General features: G+C 35.1%; 1 protein-coding gene across 6 annotated transcripts in view; it reads right to left on the reverse strand.

Moving 5' to 3' along the window:
- The window catches only part of si:ch211-267e7.3 (ADAMTS-like protein 2), a 49,419-nt gene extending 27,310 nt beyond the window's left edge, over nt 1-22,109 (reverse strand). For 4 of the 6 annotated variants that reach the window (XR_009268827.1, XM_058763278.1, XM_058763260.1 and 1 more), the window contains exons 1-5: nt 21,410-21,981; nt 20,581-20,694; nt 20,374-20,492; nt 20,127-20,214; nt 19,840-20,020 (exon numbers count right to left, since the gene is read on the reverse strand). Coding sequence is in view for 4 of the 6 variants with exons in the window: in XM_058763278.1 (XP_058619261.1) it covers nt 19,840-20,020; nt 20,127-20,214; nt 20,374-20,492; nt 20,581-20,694; nt 21,410-21,672 (765 nt within the window). In the remaining 2 variants the exon portion in view is untranslated. The other 2 variants (XM_058763269.1, XM_058763328.1) reach the window with 2 other exon arrangements.
- Nucleotides 22,110-22,493: the final 384 nt, after the last annotated feature.

Consider the following 22,493-nt stretch of genomic DNA (forward strand, 5'->3'; position numbering starts at 1 on the left):
CATACAATGTCATTTGCAACTCATTTAACTTTCACATTATGGCATACTTCAAAATGAAACAATATACTCAATGAGAGAAAAAAAGTACATTTCCCCCAGAAAAGTAAGAGGGGTTTGTGATGCCAGCCACATCCCTTTATGCTAACAAACATTTTTATCTTTGGACTAACATGCATTAATGAATTTTGCACAACAAGACCATAAATTGTGCTTTAAATAGTGCATTGTTCTTAAGGACTACATCTGTTGTGAGCAAACTCTACTGTAATCTCCACTTCCTTGCCTTTCTCCTCAGAGGAAGTCCTGAGAAAACCAGATGAGTAAGAGGAAGGATCTTGAGCTTGACAGCACCTTGTGGAATTGACAAAATATCACCATTACAAAGGACTAGTGTTGTCACAATATCAAAACTTCCGTAGTTACTACGAATGGGAGCAAAATTTTAAGGGTCTCTGTTCAAATCTGTGTACGATAGCAAAAAACTGTGGGAAATTTTATTTAAGAATATTATTTTACAGTTTAACAGTTAACATTTCGGAATTAAGTACCGTATGTTTGACAACACTATAAACCATGTTCAATAATGCAAACATGTAGTTGTAGTAACTTGCATGTCTATTATGTTATTTCATTTGACCAGACCGTGTATAATATAATATATGACAAATCTAATTGAGACCTGTGATCTGAATATCAATTATGATAGAAGGCTATTAATAAACTCAGCTTGGTTGAAACGATCTCAATGAAAACAGTATGCTCAGTCTTTCTCCTTATCAAACATGTGCAATCAGTTTCCTTTTTGGAAACCTTACCGTGAGAGTTAAAGCTGCTCCATTAATGTCGGTCTGGTTTGAGAAAATGACTTCTTGAGTGAAAAAGACAAAACTTACTCCAATTGCTGACAGAGTCTGAGTGTTAGACAAGATGAAGTGACAGCTCTGATATGCCAGTGACAGTCACTCCACATACTTTATGACATATATGACAACCTTGTGGTTTAAATCGCCTTAAAATATTATGAGAATGGCAGGGGAAAACGTTGGCTGTGCAGTAGGGCTGTGGGGAACCATTCAGACAACTACATATTAACAGGGCTCTGAATGGCAGCCACATCTGCAGAGCTTTGGAGAAGTAAGGCTTGAAACCCAAGAGGTCTCCACAGAGGCTTTACTTTGGCCAGGTCCACCGTCTGATGGTGTCACGCTATACTCCACAGAGTTCATATGCTAACTCACTCTGATGTCAGCCAACACAGTCATTCGTTCATGTTGATGATGGGCTTCCCTGCTCTTATTCTTCTGACTGCTGTAGAGCGTCATTCATTTGGTTTAGGACCTTGTGTTGAATAGCTCAGCATTCTTTTACCATGAACCCTAGACAATTAGGGCCCTAGCACATTACTTATGTCAACCAAAGTCCAAAATTAGTACCCCCAAAGTGCCAAATTAGAGTGAAAATTGGCTTTCCTTAGTAAAGAAAACAGTTGCTCACCAATTGGCCAGAACTTCAGCATTACATGCTTTAATTTGTACTGAAGGAATGATAATATGACCCTCACTGAGGTAAGTGCATGTGCCACTGAAATCAATCAATCTACCAAAGAAATCATTTGTAACTATCACGACTTTACAATTTTTCCTCAATGAAAAATTACTATCAAAAAGGCATCTGATTTAAAGGGATAGGTCACACAAAAAAGAAAATTCTGTCATCATTTACTCACCCTCATGTCGTTCCAAACCCATAAGACTTTGGTTCATCCTTGAAACACAAATTATTAATCATCAAACCCTGAAAGATTTCTGTTGTTCAATTGAAAGTTCATTCCACCAAAATGTAGAAGATCCAGATAAGGTTATAAGGGCATCATAAAACACTTTATTTGATGAACAAATTTAATCTAGGCTATTATTTAATGACTTGCTTCATATGGATTGATGTTATGATTCCTTGATCTTTCAATGGAAGGACAGAAACCTCTCAGGTTTCATTAAAAATATCTTCTTTATATTTTGAAGATTAACTACAGTCTTATGGGTTTGGCGCACCATGAGAGTGAGCAGATGACCAAATTTCACAATTAACAACTTTGTAGATTTTTGCCTTGTATATTTCAAGAAAAAGTAGACAAAGACCAAGATGAAAGAAAGAGGGAACATATTAAGAAGCTCCTCAGAGAGCTGACCCTTAACATGTGAGAGAATGGTGAGGGAAGTTGTTGTCATGCAATGAGCCGGAGTGAGAAATTCTCCCGCTGGGCGTATCTAAGCCCATCTAAGCATGCTCTCTCTTAAGAAGACATGTCTTCACAGTAATGGAGGCCATTGAACTTGCCTGGGGAATCCTCTGGAGCTAACAAAACATACATTAACAGGCCAAAGACAGTGACCCTGGGGCCAATTCAGCTGTAATTCTCTAACTCACTCCAACTGAACTCCATACGAATGAGGTTAAAGATGTCGTGCAGAAAAAAAAGGGTAAGATGAGAATGGGAAGTCGTAAATCCCAGCATACTGTCAAGAACTCCTAGAAATACGTTCTTACTGTGGGCCTCAAACTCAAATCCAGGTGGTTTTCATGGACCACTAATACTAGGCCATGAAAAAAACAGCTTCAGGCTTTCAAGAGCATCTTTTTAGACTATGTGAAATGGCTTTACAATGTCCTTTCCTGTGTTGGCACATTTCCAAGTGAAATATGTTGTTGGGGGACATTCTGTATCAATCTATTTAGTCCTTATGCCTCAGACTACGAGGATTGCAGTCACCAAAGATATTTAGCACATGTATACTCACTGGGTCATTGGACTTAGAGAAACTCTGAGCCAATTACATTCAGCCCTGTGGAAAACAGTGCCTTGTTGGATGGCTGCATTTTCACAAATGCTCTCCAACAAAGCCTTTAGGTCCAGCTTTTCATTCCCAGAGCAGCTGGGTTATTACCAAACCAGTGCGGTCCCAGTCTGTGCTTTCTATCACTGCAACAGTGGTATATGTATGTGAATGTGCTCTGGCCATTCAATCAGCCAGTTAAAGTTCTGGGAGCAGAGCTTCTTTTCTTTAACTTTGAATCAGGAGGAACTGTATCTTGTCTCCTCTGACTCACAGATAAAACAACTGGTCACCTAGACCTGGATAAGTTCATTTGGTTTAGGTTTTTGTGACACATTGTTTACACTTTACTTATACAGTAGTTGCCAGCACATATTAAAGTCAGCATGAAATGGAAGTTGTGAGTGTCTTTTTCCTATTGTGACCTATATCTGAGTGAAACGGCTGAAAGTAGGGCCGGACTTGATGTAGTTTTTTTTTCATTTTTAAGACGTAACTGTATGTTGTATAAGCAGTCACAAGCATTAAAAGAAAACTACACACATGCATACAACCCTCATAGTATAACTGCCACTCCTGGAGACTCAAGAAGTCCAGAGATTGAAATCAGGCATGGTGATTTTCCCTCTCGAGTTCCCATGAGCCCCTTTCTGGCATATCATCAGACAGAAACACATTCGTCTTCTCATCTAGTAGTCATCGGCTTGAAATAACGCTGAAAATCAGGTCTGAAACTTCAGAGGAGCTGTCTGCATAGGGCTAATTGTGGGAGTGTTATCCCTGCATGGCATTAGGACTCCTTTCACTGTAAGACTCAATGGTGATTTATCAGATTAGCATCAAGAGAATGCTTTTACCAAACCTCATCGGACTGTTTATGCAGCCATCAAACACATGGCATTCCTGGAGACCTTTCAGAGGGGAACTCAACACGCTGTATCTGTATTAGATCAGGCATTACAGATAATTCTTTGAAGTGAATGCAATTATGCTCATTTGGGCTGAAAGGAAGGCATGCTTTTACTAGCACTGAGCACTGCAGGATATAAAAGCCATAAAAGCTAGCCAAAGGTTTTTTTTTTTTTTTCTTCTTCTTCTTCTTCTTTTCAAACTGTAATCAATTTTAGTGTGTTTTTAGATGGAATTTAAGCAAATATATAGCATATTTCAGGTACAGGTATTTTATTTTCTGAGATGAGTGTGTCTCTTAATTCTTACATCATTTGTACCTGACGGACAACCAAGTTTCAGTGTGTAAATTCTTTTAAAGTAAGTTAGAGAAAGGAAATATAATTAACTACATTTAAAAAAAATGAAGAGTGGGAAAGAATGCATTGCATTACAAAATAGTTCAGAAAATTTCATAACACCATGTAGGTAGCATTCACAACTCTCCAGGCAAAAACAATTTTTAAAAAGTTAAATTATTCCAACTTGAATGTAATGTTTTTTTGTTTGTTTTTTTCCAAATAATGTTCTTAAACTCTGTTAAAATTGCTAAAAACAACAACAACAACAAAAAAACTGTCAAAATAACCACTTTTTCATGACCATTTTAAACAGACAGGGGGGTCTGAGACCCTGTCCCTTTAATTAGTAATGGTAAAGTGCCCCTTCAATCCAAATGCAATTTCAACTGAGGTTGTTGCAAATAAATTTTAGTCTCTCATTTCCATCGGTAAGAGATGCATCAGCAGTGGCAGGAGCTACACAGTCTTCTCTTTCAACACAATACGCCCAACAATGCTATATTTCAGCCCTGCATCTGTAGCCAGATGTGTCGAGACTGAACAGGAAGGGATCTGGGACAGTCCCCTGAAGGGCCTCTGAGCTGCTGACCATTCAGTCAGCCTTTCATACTGTATGAAAACCCATTCCATGCAATGAACAGTATTTCTACTGTAAAGAATCCTTATCTAGTGATGTTTTAGCTGAGACTGGGAAACATTTCAGGTTAGACAGAAGATGGATGATAAAAAATGACATGTATAACCTTTAGCCATCAGCCAGGAAGTTAAAATGGAAAGATGATTCACTGTTCTGCATGACAGTTAGCACAAAACAAAAGAGCAACCAAAGTAACTGTACATTTACTCCGTTTTTTCCATACTTCCAGTGCTTCCACAGTCAATCACCTGTTACAGTAGCTCCATTTAATTAAAAAGTAGAATAAATAACAAAATGATGGAGCTTGCAGACATGACTGCATAAGAGATGATTCTCTCAACTCCACATTGATTATCGTAGAACCTCACAAGGACAAACAGCTTTTTTGTAAAGGGCTCCCAACTCTGGAAAATGTTACCAATTGAAATTAAAGCAGAACATGACATAAAGTGTTTTACAATGATGGTTAAGCGCTGGTTTAAAATAAATAAAAGCTGTACGCAAGTTTAACAAGTTTTAATTAGTTGTTTTATTTTTTATTTTACTTATTGTATATTGCCAGAGTTGGGAGTAAACCTAAAATAGGTAATCAATTTATTATTATTTTTAATTATTATTATTATTATTATTAATATTTATTTAGTATTAGCATTATTATTATTATTTTTTAAATAAAGCCTTTCTATGGACTCGAGATTCAAATTAGCATATGCTATACTATGTATATGATATAGCATATTATATCTATGTACAATGCATATTTTTTCAAGAAATTAATAGTTTTATTCAGGAAGGATGCATTAAACTGATCGAAAGAGGCGGTAAAGACATTTATATAATGTTACAAACAGTTTCTATTTTAAATAAATTCTGATAATTTAAACACTGTATTTATTAAAGAATCTTGAAAAAAAATCAATTTCCAGTTATTCATCATAGAATCCTGAAAAAAAAAAAATAATAATTTTAAACAAAAATATTACAAAATGTTCCTTGAGCACCAAGTCAGCATATTAGAATGATTTCTGAAGGATCATGTGACACTGAAGACTGCTGAAAATTCAGCTTTGCCATCACAAATGTATTTAAAAAGTTATTTTAAATTGAAATAATATTTCACAGTTACAGTTTTTACTGTGTAATTGATGAAAGAAATAGCCTTGAATTTTAACATTTACATTTCTGCATTTAGCAGATGGTTTTATCCAAAATGACTTACCTTGCATTAAAGGTATACATTTTAGCAGTTCGTGAATTGAGTTCATTGGGACTCCGTGATTTTAATATTGCTAGCGCCATGCTCTATTGGATGAAAAATGAATCCTTAAAATAAAATAAAAAATACTGGCAGCTCATTCATTATCCATTCATTTTACAGACATTTCCGTTAACTCAGTGAAGAGAAAAATTCAAAATACTGATAAAACACCTTTAAAAAAATAAACATGGAAAATTCCTTAAAATGAATACAATACATTTACAGATTATTTCGAGTGTACAGTAATACTAAATGTTTATAACTAAAAAATAAATTACTATACTATATGCATGGTTTCAGATGATCAGTTTCTTAATATAATTATTATAATTATTTAGACGATTTATATCTAAAACTTATTGTAAGTCAGGGTGCAGCTGAATCAACACACGGTTACTGATTTGCAGAAACCAGGCCTCATCACATCCAGGATTTCCACTGACATTCCATGACCGTCTCAGGACTCTCCCGTTACACAGAAGAGGGGGATTCTTCCGCCTGCAGCCGGTGGAGAATGATGTAGAGTGACAAACCCTGTGTATAGTGTGATTAATGAAATAACAGCAGGTGGAGAAAAGGACTCCCGTGTAGAGTCTCATCTGAGAGATCTTTGGCTCTGAAAGGAGATGATTGTCTGACATGGAAAGCTCTAATAGTCTGATTAAAATGAGACATCTTCTATCTGATAGTAGTGGAGGAGTTCTCCTGGCCAGCTGTGTGACACGTCACCGGTATCTACCGCTTGAAAGCATGATTTTGCTGTATATTACAGTTACGTGCCTGCTGGGCCCCATGGGAATGTTTAGCACGGATGGGAGTGTTTTCAAGCCCTGTCTGTGATTTGAAGAACCACATGTGCATAAGATTTTTCTTTCTCTCGGCTCCTGCCCTCATCCAAGTTAACTGGAAAAGGCGACGTTTATGCTGATTTACGAAGCTCCTTAAGGCAGAAACAAGTGAAACTCTCCAAGCCTGTGCTTTACAGAGCATTTCATTGAGCTCGATGGGGTGTTACAGTTGAGGACCAATAAAACTTTGCTGTTTGTTAAAGTCATTTACAGGGTAAACTCCACCTGTAAATTTGAGCAATAGGGAATTCATATTATACCAACAAATTAGTGGAAAGGCTTGGATGAGGTAAGAATGCAGTAAATGTCAGATGTATAATTCAATCAATATTAATTTGAAGATGTTTCATCAAAAGCAGGCTAACTGTCGCTAACATAGCTTAAGCTAGAACTTGCATCACTCAGGGTATCCATGCACAAATAAAAAAATGAATTTTAATGTTTATTTTTCAATTTACTCACCCTTAGGCCATTCGAGATGTAGAAGAGTTTGTTCCAGTGGATCCTTTGCAGTGAATGGGTGCCGTCAGAGTCCAAAAAGCTGATAAAAACATCACAGTAATCCAAACAAGTAACCTACAAGATGACTCCAGAGTCCAGTCCATCAATTATCGTCTTGCTAAGCAAAATTTATAAACTTTAAGCTTTTTGTTATACACAAATTCATAATTAAGAAGTTTTTAATTTCAAACTGTTGCTTTCAGGCTAAAATATGAACCTTCTATTCATAATATTGCTTTCTCAAGTGAAAAGCCAATCTGACGGCACCCATTCACTGCAGAGGATCCACTGGAACAAACTCTTCTACATCTTGAATGGCCTGAGGGTGAGTAAATTTTCAGCAAACTTTGAATATAAAATGTACAAATTAATTAAAACATTAAATTCATTTTATGTAGATTTATTTATTTGTGCAAGTGATGTAATAATAAATTTCAGCACAGAACTTTGCCTTTTAATTCAATTAATTATGTAATACATTTATATTTATATGATTTGTATAATGTTTATGTACATTTATTACATTAATATGATTTTTATATAATAATTGTTTTATAAGTATACCACACATTAAAACATCAGCTGTTGGTGCTTGTGTTCTGATGCATTGCGCTTTGGTGCTTTTGCTGCCTACAAAAAAATCAAAAGAAAAAAAATTACTAAAATTAGAAGATCACACAGTATTATTTGCAAGACAATGCACATTTTGTGGCTTCAGTTGCATAAACTGCTAAGGCTAGTCTTATGAGTCATCTTTTTCTTCTTTTTTTTTTTTTACCTTAAGACTGGCCATAAAGATTTGAATTGAGTTACATACAGTAGAAACGTAAATTGGTTGAATTTGAATCCGAAAATTAAGAAACCTAAAAATCTGGCAAAAAGGCTTCCCTGCAGTTCAGAGAACATTTTGTGCTGAGATCAGACTGACAGATGATGTCACTACCCTACAGAGTGATCTGTTTACTGCTGTTTGACAGCATGCTTATATATTCTCCAGTGTGCACAGAGCTGTCCTCATATGCTCTGAACAGTCCTAGAAAAACATCAAAATAATAAAAGGGTTCCTAAGAAAAATGGATCCAAAACTAAGTGGACCAGCATAACCACACTCCTGTTAAAGTTTCTTGAACAATACAATCAACGGCAAAGAATTACACAATACCTCTTGCAGCCATTTCCACTGTTAAATTTAGCTCCACTGTTGACAGAATGTGGCTTTGAGCAACAGATTTCATTGTTATAATGAATAAACTATGCAGAACTGTGTACACTACTAAGCTGATGCTAAAGGAGTTTGGGGATGAAATGGGGGGAAAAGCAATGAGCCAAGATAACCTTGTGACTTAAAAAATGCTATCATTGAGATTCCTGTACAGTATGAAGGTCTGCGGTGGGCTGTGGAGTAATTTTGTGCCGTCAGGGAGCAGCTCTACAGCAGAAGGGCTGCCAAAACTAGAAAGCTGGGCCATAACTCAGAGAGAGACTCACACTGGTTACATAAGCAGGTTCTGCTCTTAATGTGTTCTACACACTCCACTTCTCCATCACCCGCATTCACACAGACCAACTGCATTACAATCTTCATATGTTACCCAGACACCCACCAAACGCACCCCTGACGATTAGTACACTGAGATTTACCAAATGTGCTGAGAGAAGAAGGGGAAAGACTGCTTTAAGATTTGGGATTCTTAAAAGGGCTGTTGTGAAAAGATTTCATAACCGGTTAAAGTCATGAAATTATATATTATACTTAGTATACATATTATTAATATAATATAAAACACACACACACATACCTATATATATAATTTTGCTTTGGGTCATATTAGCTAAAAGGGTAGTAGCATATGTGTAATCTGTCTAGGTGTAACATTAGTCAGGTCCTGTCTGGTGTTTCCCGCTCCAGCAGATGTCTGCTGTTATCCAGACTGTCTGCGTCCGAAGCGTTTGAGGAACAAAATGCAGTGCAGAGAAAACCCAGGGGAATGAATGCACAGACAAAACACACACACTGACTTTTAACTTGTTCACATATTCCACATATCTTTATATGGGAAAATTAGATTTGAGTCTGAGAGTCTGTTGATAAAAGTCAACAGATGAGTGCTAAGCAGTAAGCAACATTCATATTTGACCAGTTATATCACAATTGTTTTATTAATTTGTAAATGATAAGGTGTAAATTGAGTTAACCACGTTTTTTTTTTTTTTTTGCAAGACTATGATTAACCTTACACTTTGAGTATGCAAAAATTAGTCTCTAAATACATTTTTTTATGTGAAAACAAAATATGTAACAGAGTTTTTTCTGCATGCCTTTTTCATTGATGATGATACTAATAATCTAATACTGCAAATTACGGTAACACTTTATTTGAAGGTGTCCTTATTATGTTACATGTACTTACTATTACAATAATTTATGCATAATTACAAGTAACCCTAAGCCAAACCCTAATCCTAACCCTAACCATATAGTAAGTACATGTAGTTAATTAATATTACTCAGTGCTTAAATGTATAATTACACTGTATCAGGGACACCTTAAAATAAAGTGTAACCAAAATTGCATTATATTTCTATAGATATACAATTATAAATAACTTACGAGACTATACATTCCTATGGAAGATTTTCTACATACTTCAGGTAAATACATTTATGTTAAATATATTTAACTATATAAACATGAGTAAAGGCTGGAATACACTACACAACTTTTACAATCAGAACAGATTTTGAAACACTAGGCATCATACACTTACCAACTTTAGTCAAAGAGGAAAATCTGGCAATTATACACTAAGAGTTGTTCTGATAACAACAAACTCACACAGAAACATGTGCCTTGTTGTTAGGAATTGCATAACAAATGAAAACAATATGTGCTCTAAAATTGGCTCAAAATATAAAACATGTTTGATATCCTACTACTGGATGGAATCATAGTCTGAAGCTGAAAATTCCAGTCTTAAGCCTGACAGCTAAAGACTGGAATACACTACACAATTTTTGCCCCAATTTTCTGTCGACTTACTGTCTGGAGAAGTTTACGGTAAAAGTAAATATTAAAAGTTGTGTAGTGTATTCCAGCTTTTAAGGTCATCTTTAAAACTAGACTACTGCCACCTTTCAGTAACTTTAAAAGACCCTGAAAGACAAGAAGCAACACCAGAAGACATCTACTCTTGCTGTACATACAGACTCGTGCACGGAGTCACATAACTGGCCTTCGGCTTTTTGAAGTAATCATGAACACTCTTCTATTTGACTGGGTACTTAACAACAAAACTTCTAATGGTAAACTCTGCAGGGTCTTGTTAATAAGCAAATACTTGGCAGTTAGTGATGAGAGCAAACAACAGCGCTTGCCGATCAGCAGCACAGCCAGGAAAAGCTTACAGAACATTCGTTCTCTCATTGTAGTTTATTTAACAAACATTGGAGATGGATTGGAATGGAAGTGGCAGATTGGGTTCGATTGAGCGCTTTAGTTCTAAATATAAGCGCGTTTGTTTCATTAAGCTGGGCTTAGTTGACGTCTCAGCATTCCGGGTTCCGAGAAGCCTGAGCGCATGGAAAGACAGAGCGGCCCAGAGTGCCGATGGGCCAACTTTCCAGAGCATCCATCAAAAACTGCTGTTTCAAAGGTGGCTTTTCCACACGTTTGTGAGGAGAAAGAAATAAAAATATGAACTTAACTCAAGCAGTTTGTTCATGGAACAATGCACGACATGTGGCACTGAGCATCTCTCATTCAATCACATCACGACTGGAGCAGACTATCAAGAAACGAAAGTCAGACTTGTTTGGACTTCTTACAGGGTTTCCACGATTTTCAAGACATTATATTCCAGGACATTTATGTAACTAAAGAGATTTAGAATTAGCATTCCATTAGCATGGAACCACGGAAATCTGCCATCTTTGCTTATAAACTACAGATGTTTTTGTGCAAATCACCTGAGCTGAACACAAAGCTGTGATATCCAAGGAGACAAATAGTGATTCCAAGTCCATTTCGCAATTTAACCCTGTAAAGCCTGACATATCAAATAATAGTCCGATTTTTGAACAGGAAATTGAACTGTTTATTGAATGTAGTGTATTAAAATACAGTTTATTAATTGCAAATGTGTTTATTGTTGATATTTTATCAGGGTTCATATAGTATAATAGGACAATATGGAGCTGATATATGAAGTGAAAAAAAAACAAAAATGAGCGATAATGTGCAATTTAGTTTGGCTGCTGCTATTTATATGGCTGAAAAGATCAAATTCTCATAGCTTGTAATTAGCTCTTTATAACAGTTCAACAGATTACTTACATAAAATGCATATCAATATAATTTGCTATTCTATATTTCCCAACAATATACCTTAACAAGGTATTTAAATGTTTTGTTTTAAGATCAAAGCTCCCTAGATTTAATTGTGGGGGCAAAACACATAATGCAATGCAATGCAATGATGACTGAGAGAAATCTTCCTCAAACACCTGATGCATCATAATTGATATTTACGTACACTTGAGAAAAAAAAAAAAATGGTGTATGGATAATCAGGTAAATCTAAGTTGCTTCAGTGTTCATCTTGAAATATACTAACAATATAAAAGTGATTCTTAAGTATACTTTTTAAAAAATCATTGACAAATTGCACCATGACCTGAAGGGGGATGTTTTTAGAATTATACTAAAAGGCTTTTTGCTTGCTAAACAAAATGACAGAAGGCATGTAGACTGTGTACAACAGTTTTTGATCATGTTGCATATAAAAAAAAATGTAAAAAATTTAGGGTTAGGAGTCCTCTGAAACAGACACTGGTAAAACATCTACAATAATTTAATTAAATATTAACGCCATGTTGTTTGCATTTTGGAGAATATCATAGTGTAACAGGACATTTCGGAAGTACTCAGGAGCGACTAAGTTTTTCCAAGCTATTTTAGTAATCTTAGCATTTTCCATGACTGAAAAACTATTAGTGCACCCTGTTCTCTGGGGTGGTTTTTGAAAAGAGAAAACTTAATGCAGCTTGCTATTTTCCACAATGTTCTCTGGTTGTCAAGCCTTATTACAAACAATCAAGCTGCATTAAAAAGTTCCTGGCTTATTTTAGCTATGAATATTGCATCGGTGACAGAATTTCAAAGTTCGTTTAGGTTCTGTTCAGTGTTTTCAGTCAGGGGGTCTGGGCTTGATGCAAAAGACTCCTGTTGACTGGATGATTACAAGAGACTTGAAAAATAAAGCCATGTACAAATCAAAATCAGAGCCTGTAAAGCAGGATAAGTGTGACTGACAGGCGGTTTCAACACTGTTTACAGAATCGGAGTCTCCTGTTCGATCAGACACATATGCATGACGTGAGAGATTTACATGAAAAGCCTTTTGCATTTCTAAATTAATAAATAAATAAATCAGTGTGGGTTTGAAGTCAAAGCAAGTTGGAAATTTAAGTTTCATGTTGTCATTTTCCACTTGGCACTCTCTAAAGCAAATACAATGTGGCAAATCTCCAAACTGACCCTGAAAACTGTGGCAAGACAGCAGCTAAATCTCATGCAGCTGTTTATTGCCTATGTCTGTATTTTGCACAAATATCAGAATATTAGAGTGAAACCGGACATTTTGTGAATTGACAAACTACTATAATCCGACCAACACGTGGTATGATGGGTTACAGAACCATAGGAACATGTCACAGGTAGCAGTATATTAAAAACCAACACATCTGCAGTGATTCGTGTTCCAGCTGCTGCCCACTGTACAGCACAGCTGTGAAAAACAACACCTAACAAACAGGTGCAGCTGCAGCAATGGAAAGAATGACATATACAATCATTAAATGTAGCTTAATTACCACAGCCTGTTAAAAAAATAAAGTAATTTTCCAAGTCCCATAGATAAAGCCTTATAGTTGTCATATAGTGTGGAATAGTGAAGTACTTTGACGTTTTATCAAACTAGTTATCCAACACGGTCAGGTAAAGGCAGTGGATGGAGATGGAGTATGTGAGCAGAAATAAGTATGTTGGATATAAAATATAAAAATATTGGAAATAAAAAGTAGGTATACACTACACTCTCAGAAGTAAAGGTACAAAAGCTGTCACTGGGGCTGTACCTTTTAAAAGGTACACTTTTGTACTGATTAGGTTCAAATATGTACACTTTAAGTACTAATATGTGCCTTTAAGGTACCAAAATGGACCATTTAGGTACAAACATGTACCTTTTGAAAAGGTACCGCCCCAGTGACAGCTTTTGTACCTTTATTTCTGAGAGCGTACCATTCAAAAGACTGGGTTCAGAAAGATTAATGTTTTTGAAAGAAGTCTGTTATGCTCAGCACATTTATTTGATCAAAAATTACGGTAAAAACTTTAATTACAACAATTTAAAATCACTGTTATCTATTATACTTAAATTTAAAAAAATATACCTTATTCCTTAATTTTCTGCAGCCATCACTCCAGTCTTCAGTGTCACATGATCCCCCGGAAATCATTCTAATATGCTGATTTGGTGAAAAATTTCTTATTATCTTCAATGCAGAAAACAGTTGTGATGCTTAATATTTCTGTGTAAACTATGCTAATTTATTTGAAATAGAAATCTTCTGTAAACATGTACAAAATTTTACTGTCACTTTTATCATCTATTTAATGTGCCCTTTGCGGAGTAGCATTAACAGCATTAATCATTTATTTAAAGAGAAACAAACTTACTGATTTCAAATATTTTGATATCTATATATAGAACTTTTCAACAAAGCTATAACTGGATGTAAATTTGACTATGGAGTGAACTTTGAGAGGGATTTCTTTCACCAGCGAAGGAACAGGAAATGGAAAACCCAGAGAGGACAGATTACACAACACTTTTGAAGGGGAGGCCAAATTGCTGGTGCTCCACTTCATTCACATGTTTTCGTGCAGAGAGGAAAAAGAAAAAGAATGGGACCATCTTAAATATTCAACTCTGTTCAAGCATCATAATCCATCATTTATATGAGCAGTGCTTTAGTGGTCCTCTCTGTCCTGTCCATCTATTCACTCGCGCACACAAAAAAAAAAAAAAAAAAAATCACATGAGAATGTCTTCAGTGTCCTCCTGCAGCAGAAAACCTTCAGGCAGCTCATCTTCAGACCTGTTCTGGGGTCAGTTTGTGCAGGCTATCTAATAGCGTTGGCTTTAAAGCAGTTTGGGTTCCAACCACAATGTTGTATTTGGTTTCCAAAGAAACCTTTTCAAATCTGGGAGCACCGCCATCTGTGAGGTCTGTAGGAAAAAAAAAAAAAAAACCTTGCTGGAATTGGAATAAAGGACTGATATGTATGAGAAAAAGCCTGTGCAATCATGCTCAGCAAAAAACCTACCCATTGTAAATATAGCAAAGATGGAGACAGGAACCTTATTCTTCAAATAATGCTTGTGTAAACACTGAGACAAGCGAAACATCCAAATGATATGAAATGAATATGTTGTAATAGATTAATATTTATACACTCATAATTGCACTTTAATGCTAATTTGAGGTTGTGCAAGTTTGCAGATGTATTTTTTTCTTCGGTGCTCTAGTTAATGCAGCAAAACTCTTTCAAAAACCAATCCTCAATTGAATACACATTGCAAAACCTCACACATATCCTCTTTGTGGCTGCACACGTTTCTTAAATATTAGACTCTGAGGCTCTCCAATGGCCTGAAAAGTCATTTGTACAGGATGTCTCCTGAGCCTTTTCCACAAATGCCAGATAGCCAAATATTTAAACACAATTGCACTGTAAAAGGGGTGAAAAGGTTTATAAGACCACCCTGAGGAACCCCTTTTTCCACATGCATTCTGACTTATTTGATAACTGACTCAATTATGCTGTACTCTAGCACAATAACTGACTAAAGCAATAGAAATGTCACAACCACAGTTTAAAATTTGTGACAGAAGAAAATCCTTCCTTTAGAAGAGAGAATTACTGTACTTTGGGGCATTCACATCTACCTCCTCAATAACCACAGCAACAAATCTGTGTTTTAAAGAGTAAGATGCTGTAAATTCTGGGGGAGACAAGAGGATCTGAGTGCTTTTCCACTGACCGCATCCTCCATTGAAGATCAAACAACTCTACAAGAAAAAAACTATAAGAGTACACTATAAGTAAACAAATACAATACCAAAGGCAAAATAGACAAAGCCTGTCAGTTTCACTAATGAGTATTAGTGTGTGATCAGTTTTGATGAACTGTATTATATTGATTTAAATAAACACCATATACTGTAAATACTGCTTTTACTTTTATTTAGCAAGGTCCAATTCAATTCCTAAAAACTGATATATATAATGTAACAAAGGTTTCTATTTCAAATAAATACTGTTCCTTTGGCAACTTTCTATTGAGCAATGAATCATGAAAAAAAATGTAATAAGCAAAAGTAAAGCAGCACAACTGTAATGTAACTGAAATGTTTCTTAATTCAGCATATTAGAATACAAATTCAGCCTTGCCATCATAGGAATAAATTACATTATAAGATATATTACAATACAAAACAGTTATCCTGAATTGCAACTATTTTTATGGGACAGTTACATTTAATTATTTATATGTTATAGTAGCTTCTGGTGAACAGACAATAGCTGAACATAAAGATGGAATGGTAAATTTGACAATTAATTAATTAAATTACTGGACCGTGATACAGCAAAAATGCATAACTGGTCATTAAGATGAAAGAAGACAAAGGAAGGAAGCACTATAGTCTGTGGATGTTTAAAATGAAAGAAGCTTTTCGTGCCAGATGCTTTGATTCAATTTTCTGCAGCTGCTTTGTGGCCACTTACAGTATGTGTCTTTGGTTGAAAGAAGCATGTATCATTACTGTGACATTTCTGAAGGGGAGCATTTGGAGACGTGGCATGGAAGAGGTCTATCCCCCTGAAACAAATTAAAACTATAGTCCAAGGTTAATTAAGTAAAGACGGTGTCTTAAGACATGCCTTGTTTTTGATTCAGACTTGGACATATTTGCTGATAGAAAAAAATGAACATTTAACATGTTAAAGGAATAGCCTGTTAATTAAAAATGCATTAGGTTTGCAGTCAAAATGGCTTAAAGGAATAATTCACCCAAAAGTGAAAAGTTGGTTTATAGAAAACATACAATTTGTAGGCATGATGATTACAGATGAATATTAAAATTATCAATATGAAAATCTTTTTAAGACAAGGCAGTACTGTTTTTGTTTTACAAACGTATAACTCGGTTCTTTTTAAACTTCAGAGAAAAATTAAAGAGAAAATACAAATGTTATTAGGTATCATTTAAAAATTGACACTTTGAAACTGTAACGGTTCTGTTTTAGTTTGCATGGACTTTTAGTTTGTATTAATTCCTCTCCTTATTGTCATGACCCTCTGTGACAGGCACCTAAATAATTATTCTGATACATTTAACAACAGCATTTAACTACAAACTATAATTCAAAAGAATCAAAATGAATGTAATCAGGTGAAATTCCAGTTGCATTCGAATTAATTTTCTGCAGCTTATTTTTTGTATAGGCCATCCATGTGCTCAACATCTGATCCATAGAAATCTGTGGTTTACTACTGCTGTTACGTTCAATTCATAGATCTGCAGGAAGCAGGGAAACTGTCTACTGCTGCATGCATTCACTCATTTGAGAAAAATAAATACTTGCATATTACTTTCAAATGTGGAACTGCATGTGTTATCGTGCACATCTGCATATACCATTTAAGATATAAGTAAAATTGATCATTTTAAAGGGATAGTTTGCCCAAAAAATGAAGATTCTTCTGACATAAAGTACGATATTTTAAACAATGTTTCTTGACTTAGTTTTATTCAGTTTTGAACAACTGTTTTTATCCAAAGTCACTGGGGTCCTAAATGACAAAATCAATTTAAAACAGTATTTATTTGGAAAGTTGATGTTTACAGCAATGAATTGAATAATGCCTTTATTTAACATTCAGTCTCACACACCCAGCCAACAGGAATTTTACAGTTTAGGTAATACTGTCTGTTCCATTTGTAAGAACAGCATCTTTTCTTATTTCCAGATGTATGGCATGTCTGTAAAAACGGTTATTTACACTAACTACTCTAGAAAGGAAAGTATAAACAAAAAAACGTGTATTTTAGGCCAAATTGCTACTATTGAAAAGGTCAAGACTGTCACACAAAAGTGCATGATTACAGCTTTAAGCGGGTCTCTGAACCAATCAGATGCCTAGCTTTTCCACACCTCCATCTCAGCTCTAACCAAGAGTGTGACTCCAACATCAATAAGTGGGTTGACAAGCGCATTTTCCTGGATTCTTTTCCTAATCTGTGATCTTAGTGCACCACATATATTCCTGCCAAAACATTTATGCGATTATATTAATATTTAAATGTTCTTGGCTATAGCAAAAACAACTGCATATACTGTCTTATGGAATTTCATTTTGAGGAGTTGCATTCAGTTTCATTCTCAGCTCCTCTATTCCTGAAATCCAGCTCTCTCTTACGCACGTACGCAGCGGGCGGCTCTTCACTCCTTCACACTTCACAGAGAGAGTTCAGGTCATTACATGGAGGATATGACCCTCATAAACACAACAGGATCTCACAACTCAATGCCATAACCACCCACAGTGTCACTCAGACTCCCTCAATAAACATCATATAAACATCTATGAACTGGGGGCCGAGAGGAAACCACATGGTCATGAATCTGTATTAGTGCTACATTTCATACAAATACACAGTAGCCTACATGACATCCAATAGGGGAACCAAATCTGTGTGGCACCGCAAAAAGTCACGTGATGGCAATTTATAAAAAACAAAAATAAATTATTTTACTATAGCAGCAGATTAAGCTAGCCAGAAGTCAAGTTGGTTAAAAAGAGACCAATACAGTACACTAATATATCTAGTACTCCATAACCAAGTCAAATAATCTCACATTTACATTAAATGCAGGTAATATGTCATCGACAGCGTAAACAAGAATTAATACTCCTTTGTCCTTCTCCACTATTTTGAATATCGCGCAAAATGTAGCCAACTGCACAGTACTAGCTATCTGTCGCCACCTACTGGATGAAAAACACATTTCTGCAGCACATTTGAGATCTTTTGAGAGAACTCATATTTACAGTATGAATGTAAAAGTTGGTCAAATTAACCATAAAAAAATCTTACTGACCCCAAATCTTATGGAAAGAGACAGAACCAATTGAAGAGTTCAGATGCAAAAGCCTCTAAGTGCCATTTGAACATTTTCTCAGGCTCCTATGTTTATGGTCAGTTATTTCACTTTAATGGTAATGAAAAGAACCTATTTATTGCCATTGCAGTGAGATTACTGAACCTACACATAGGAGCCTGAACAAACTGCTCATTTTAGAAGAAAATTTCAAACGGCAGGCTATTTTTTTTCCTTTCCTAAAAGAAACACAAACACTTGTATCACAAGTAAAAGTAAAGTCAATTATAATGTTACAAGAGATTTCCATTTAAAAATGGTGTTGTTTTGAAATTTCTATTCATTAAAGTTTCCACAAAAATATTTATCAGCCCAACTGTTTTCAACAATGATAATATTAGAATGATTTCTGAAGAATCACATGACACTGACACCTGGAGTAATGACTGTTGAAAATTCAGCTTTGCCATCACAGGAATAAATTACATTTGAAAATATTTTAAAATAGAAAATTATTTTAATATATTTCAAATATAACAGAAAAGTTATTTTTATAATATCTCACACTATTACATTATTTTATAATTTTTTATAAAATAAATGGCGGGCCTAAAGAGGCTTAAAGTCTAAGCATGGTAGGATAAAAAAAAAACATTAAAAACTTTTTAACTATAATACAGATAAAATACAACAAGTGCTTTTATAATAAACTTTATAGAAAGTTATGTTAAAAGTGAAGCACAGGACCTGTTACACTGCATTTATGACAAAGAATATTTTAATCTATTATTTAAACTACCAATAACAACAGTCTCTGAGCATATGATACAGATCTTTATTTGCGGGTCATTTGAGAGCAGATATACTGATGTGTTTGATTTCATCCACTCTGTTCTTGTGCATCTGGAAGGCTGGTGTCACCCAGCGCCCACACGAACACTGTTCACCATACCAGTTAAAGGAGCCCAGCTTTGAGCTGCACTTGGGACACAAAAGCTACAAAAGAGATTTTGCAAAAGCTTTTACTTTGAACCTTTTAAAGAAACAAAATTGTACACAAATTTATTGCACGGCCACTACAATCTCTAGCCTCCCTAGCACAGAATATCATGCAATCTCTTTTACTTTAAAAAAAAAAAAATTTATCAATATTAAAGCTAACCCATTATCTTTACGTATAATGAAAGAATATACTTAAACAAATGAACAGTTAAGAACAATGTTTTGATAATTCTATTTAATTGTGTGTCCAGATGTGTGAAGCAGTGAGGAACTACCTGTCCATCCATAACACCCAGTACGGCCGGCTCCATCCATTGCACTGGCTCTATAAAGTAGGATGTGCACTGTCTCTGATCTTCACTATCACTCACTAGCCTCGTCTTCTTATGAGAGAATGCAGAGGCTCCACTTCCCACACAGTGACTGAGAATGCTGGAGTGACGGAAAAGTGTGCGTCTGTTGGGAACCAAAGACAATAGCAGGTTATGACTTCAGTCATCTTCATAAATTAAAAATATATTGCATAAGTATACTGCATAAACAGCATAAAAAGACATTTAACCTGCACTTTCTACATCTGTATACAGCTTCTGCATTCTGGGTTTGTGCAGGGTCAACAGCAAAAACATCTTTTGGCATATTCTGGAGTTCTGAATTGATCAAAATCCATGACTGTTATATGAGCCATAGTAACTTTTTTCATTAGCGTATTCAATGAACTTATATGGGTGTAGAAAGCTGAATGAGATCACATATCACATATGTACAATGCATTAAGCATGTTTAAAAGAAGGAAATTATGTACATACCTGGATATTTCTCTGTAATTTTCTTCAATCTAAACTGTTTATATAACGGATTTGTGGTGTCTAATTTACAATCCATTAATTCATAAAGTGCCAGCTGGTCCATAAATTCTTCATTCATTCTGAGAAAATGAGTGGAACGTTCTTCAATAATAATGCTCTCACAAACTTTTTTTTTTTTTTACAGGATAAATAATGAAAAACACTTACTTAACATCTGGTTTTAAGTTTCGGAGTTTAGAATATGCATTCTGTAAATTTAGATGTTGTGTTTTCATCAGGTAAGCAGTCACCACAGCAGCACTTCTACTTTGCCCTACATGGCTACAAAAATAATAATCATAATGATAATTAATTAAAGAATATATATATCAAAGAAAAAAATCTGAATCCCAGTTACTTAAAATGAAATAGAAAGGTTATATGCAATATATTAAAAATATGTGTGACCCTGGACCACAAAAACAGTCTTAAGTAGCACAGGTATATTTGTAGCAATAGCCAACAATACATTGTATGAGTCAAAATTATTGATTTTTTTTTTAAGCCAAAAATCATTAGGATATTAAGTAAAAATCATGTTCCATGAAGATATTTTGTAAATTTCCAACTGTAAATATATTCAAACTTAATTTTTAATTAGTAATATGCATCGCTAAAGACTTTATTAGGACAACTTTTAAGGCAATTTTCCTTAATATTTAGATTTTTTTGCACCCTCAGATTCCAGATTTTCAAATAGTTGTGTCTCGGCCAAATATTGCCGTATCCTATCAAACCATACATCAATGGAATGCTTATATTTTCAGCTTGCAGATGATGAATAAATCTCCATTTCCAAAAATGGACCCTCATGACTGGTTTTGTGGTCCATGGTCACATATAAATTTTAATGTATACACAAATCAAATACATAAATCAACATTTTACTCCACTTGTAATTATTTGAATGTATATTAACTAATGCACTGTTGGGCATTATATACCGCAGTGTTTCTTTATATTATTCATTAAGGTTATTATCAATTATTAATCCTACCAATGCACAAGAACTGCTGATGATTTGGATTCAGAGTGTGTGTTGAGAGCATCACATATGAAGCTGACACAGTCATCCAGTCTGCTCAGGAGGTCTGTGGACGCATCATCCAGAGCTCGGACAAATTTGGTGTGGAAACCAGGGACAGCAGGTTCCTCTGAGTCAACGGTGAGTATGTGTGTTACACCTGCGTCTGTCAGGCTCCGAGCATCCTTCAGATCGGACACACACCCGATGTACAGCCCAGACTCCACTCCTATCATGGTTTACTGGGAAGAGACACAAACACCTTTCATATCAATGCATTGAGAGAAAACGTGGAAGTAAATAAACTCATTAAACAGACCAGCTCCGAACAATATATTAAATAATACACATTAATACATAATCGTGAATGTCTGACTCTTAGCTACATTTCTGCTAATAACTTCTACATTTCCTGGGCTATTATATACGTTTTGTAAAAAAAAATAAAAAAAATCATAACAGTCGCTGTAGATTTTATTCATTCAAAAGCATTTTGTGTGCAGCTCTTCTAAGGATGACTTTCGTGTAAACATCAACGCTACCGAACTCACGTGCTACTTGCTGTCAAGAAAAAGGTCCAGTAAAATAAAACATCCGTGGGAAACAAAGTTAACTTGTTAGTTCCGGACAGAACGTTGTTATTATTAAGGCTTCCTCATGCCTCTAGAGGGCGTTAATATGAAATACATACGTTATGTTTATATTTCAATATTGAAAAACGTCATATGATTTGGTATGAAAATGTTTAAGTCTTGTCATGCCTGTCTATGTGATTTTTTGTTGTTGTTGCTGAATTTACGAAAATGTATGTCTATGAGCTAAAATGCTAAAATTTCTATGAGCATATAAAGACTGATATTTGCATGTTTACATTATGCTATTTTTCGAATTGAGTTTCAGTATGAACACAAACACATTACTTGGGTATATGCTGTATGTTTATTGTAAGCAGTAATTGATATGGACATCAAATCAAATTTAAAAAGCAGGCCTAGAAACAAGTACTCTTCAACTGGCCTACAAGTCTGCTCCATTTTTAGACAGACCTTTCTTGTGT

Source organism: Onychostoma macrolepis, chromosome 02 (genome assembly GCF_012432095.1).
Source record: "Onychostoma macrolepis isolate SWU-2019 chromosome 02, ASM1243209v1, whole genome shotgun sequence".
NCBI classification, from domain to species: Eukaryota; Metazoa; Chordata; class Actinopteri; order Cypriniformes; family Cyprinidae; genus Onychostoma; species Onychostoma macrolepis.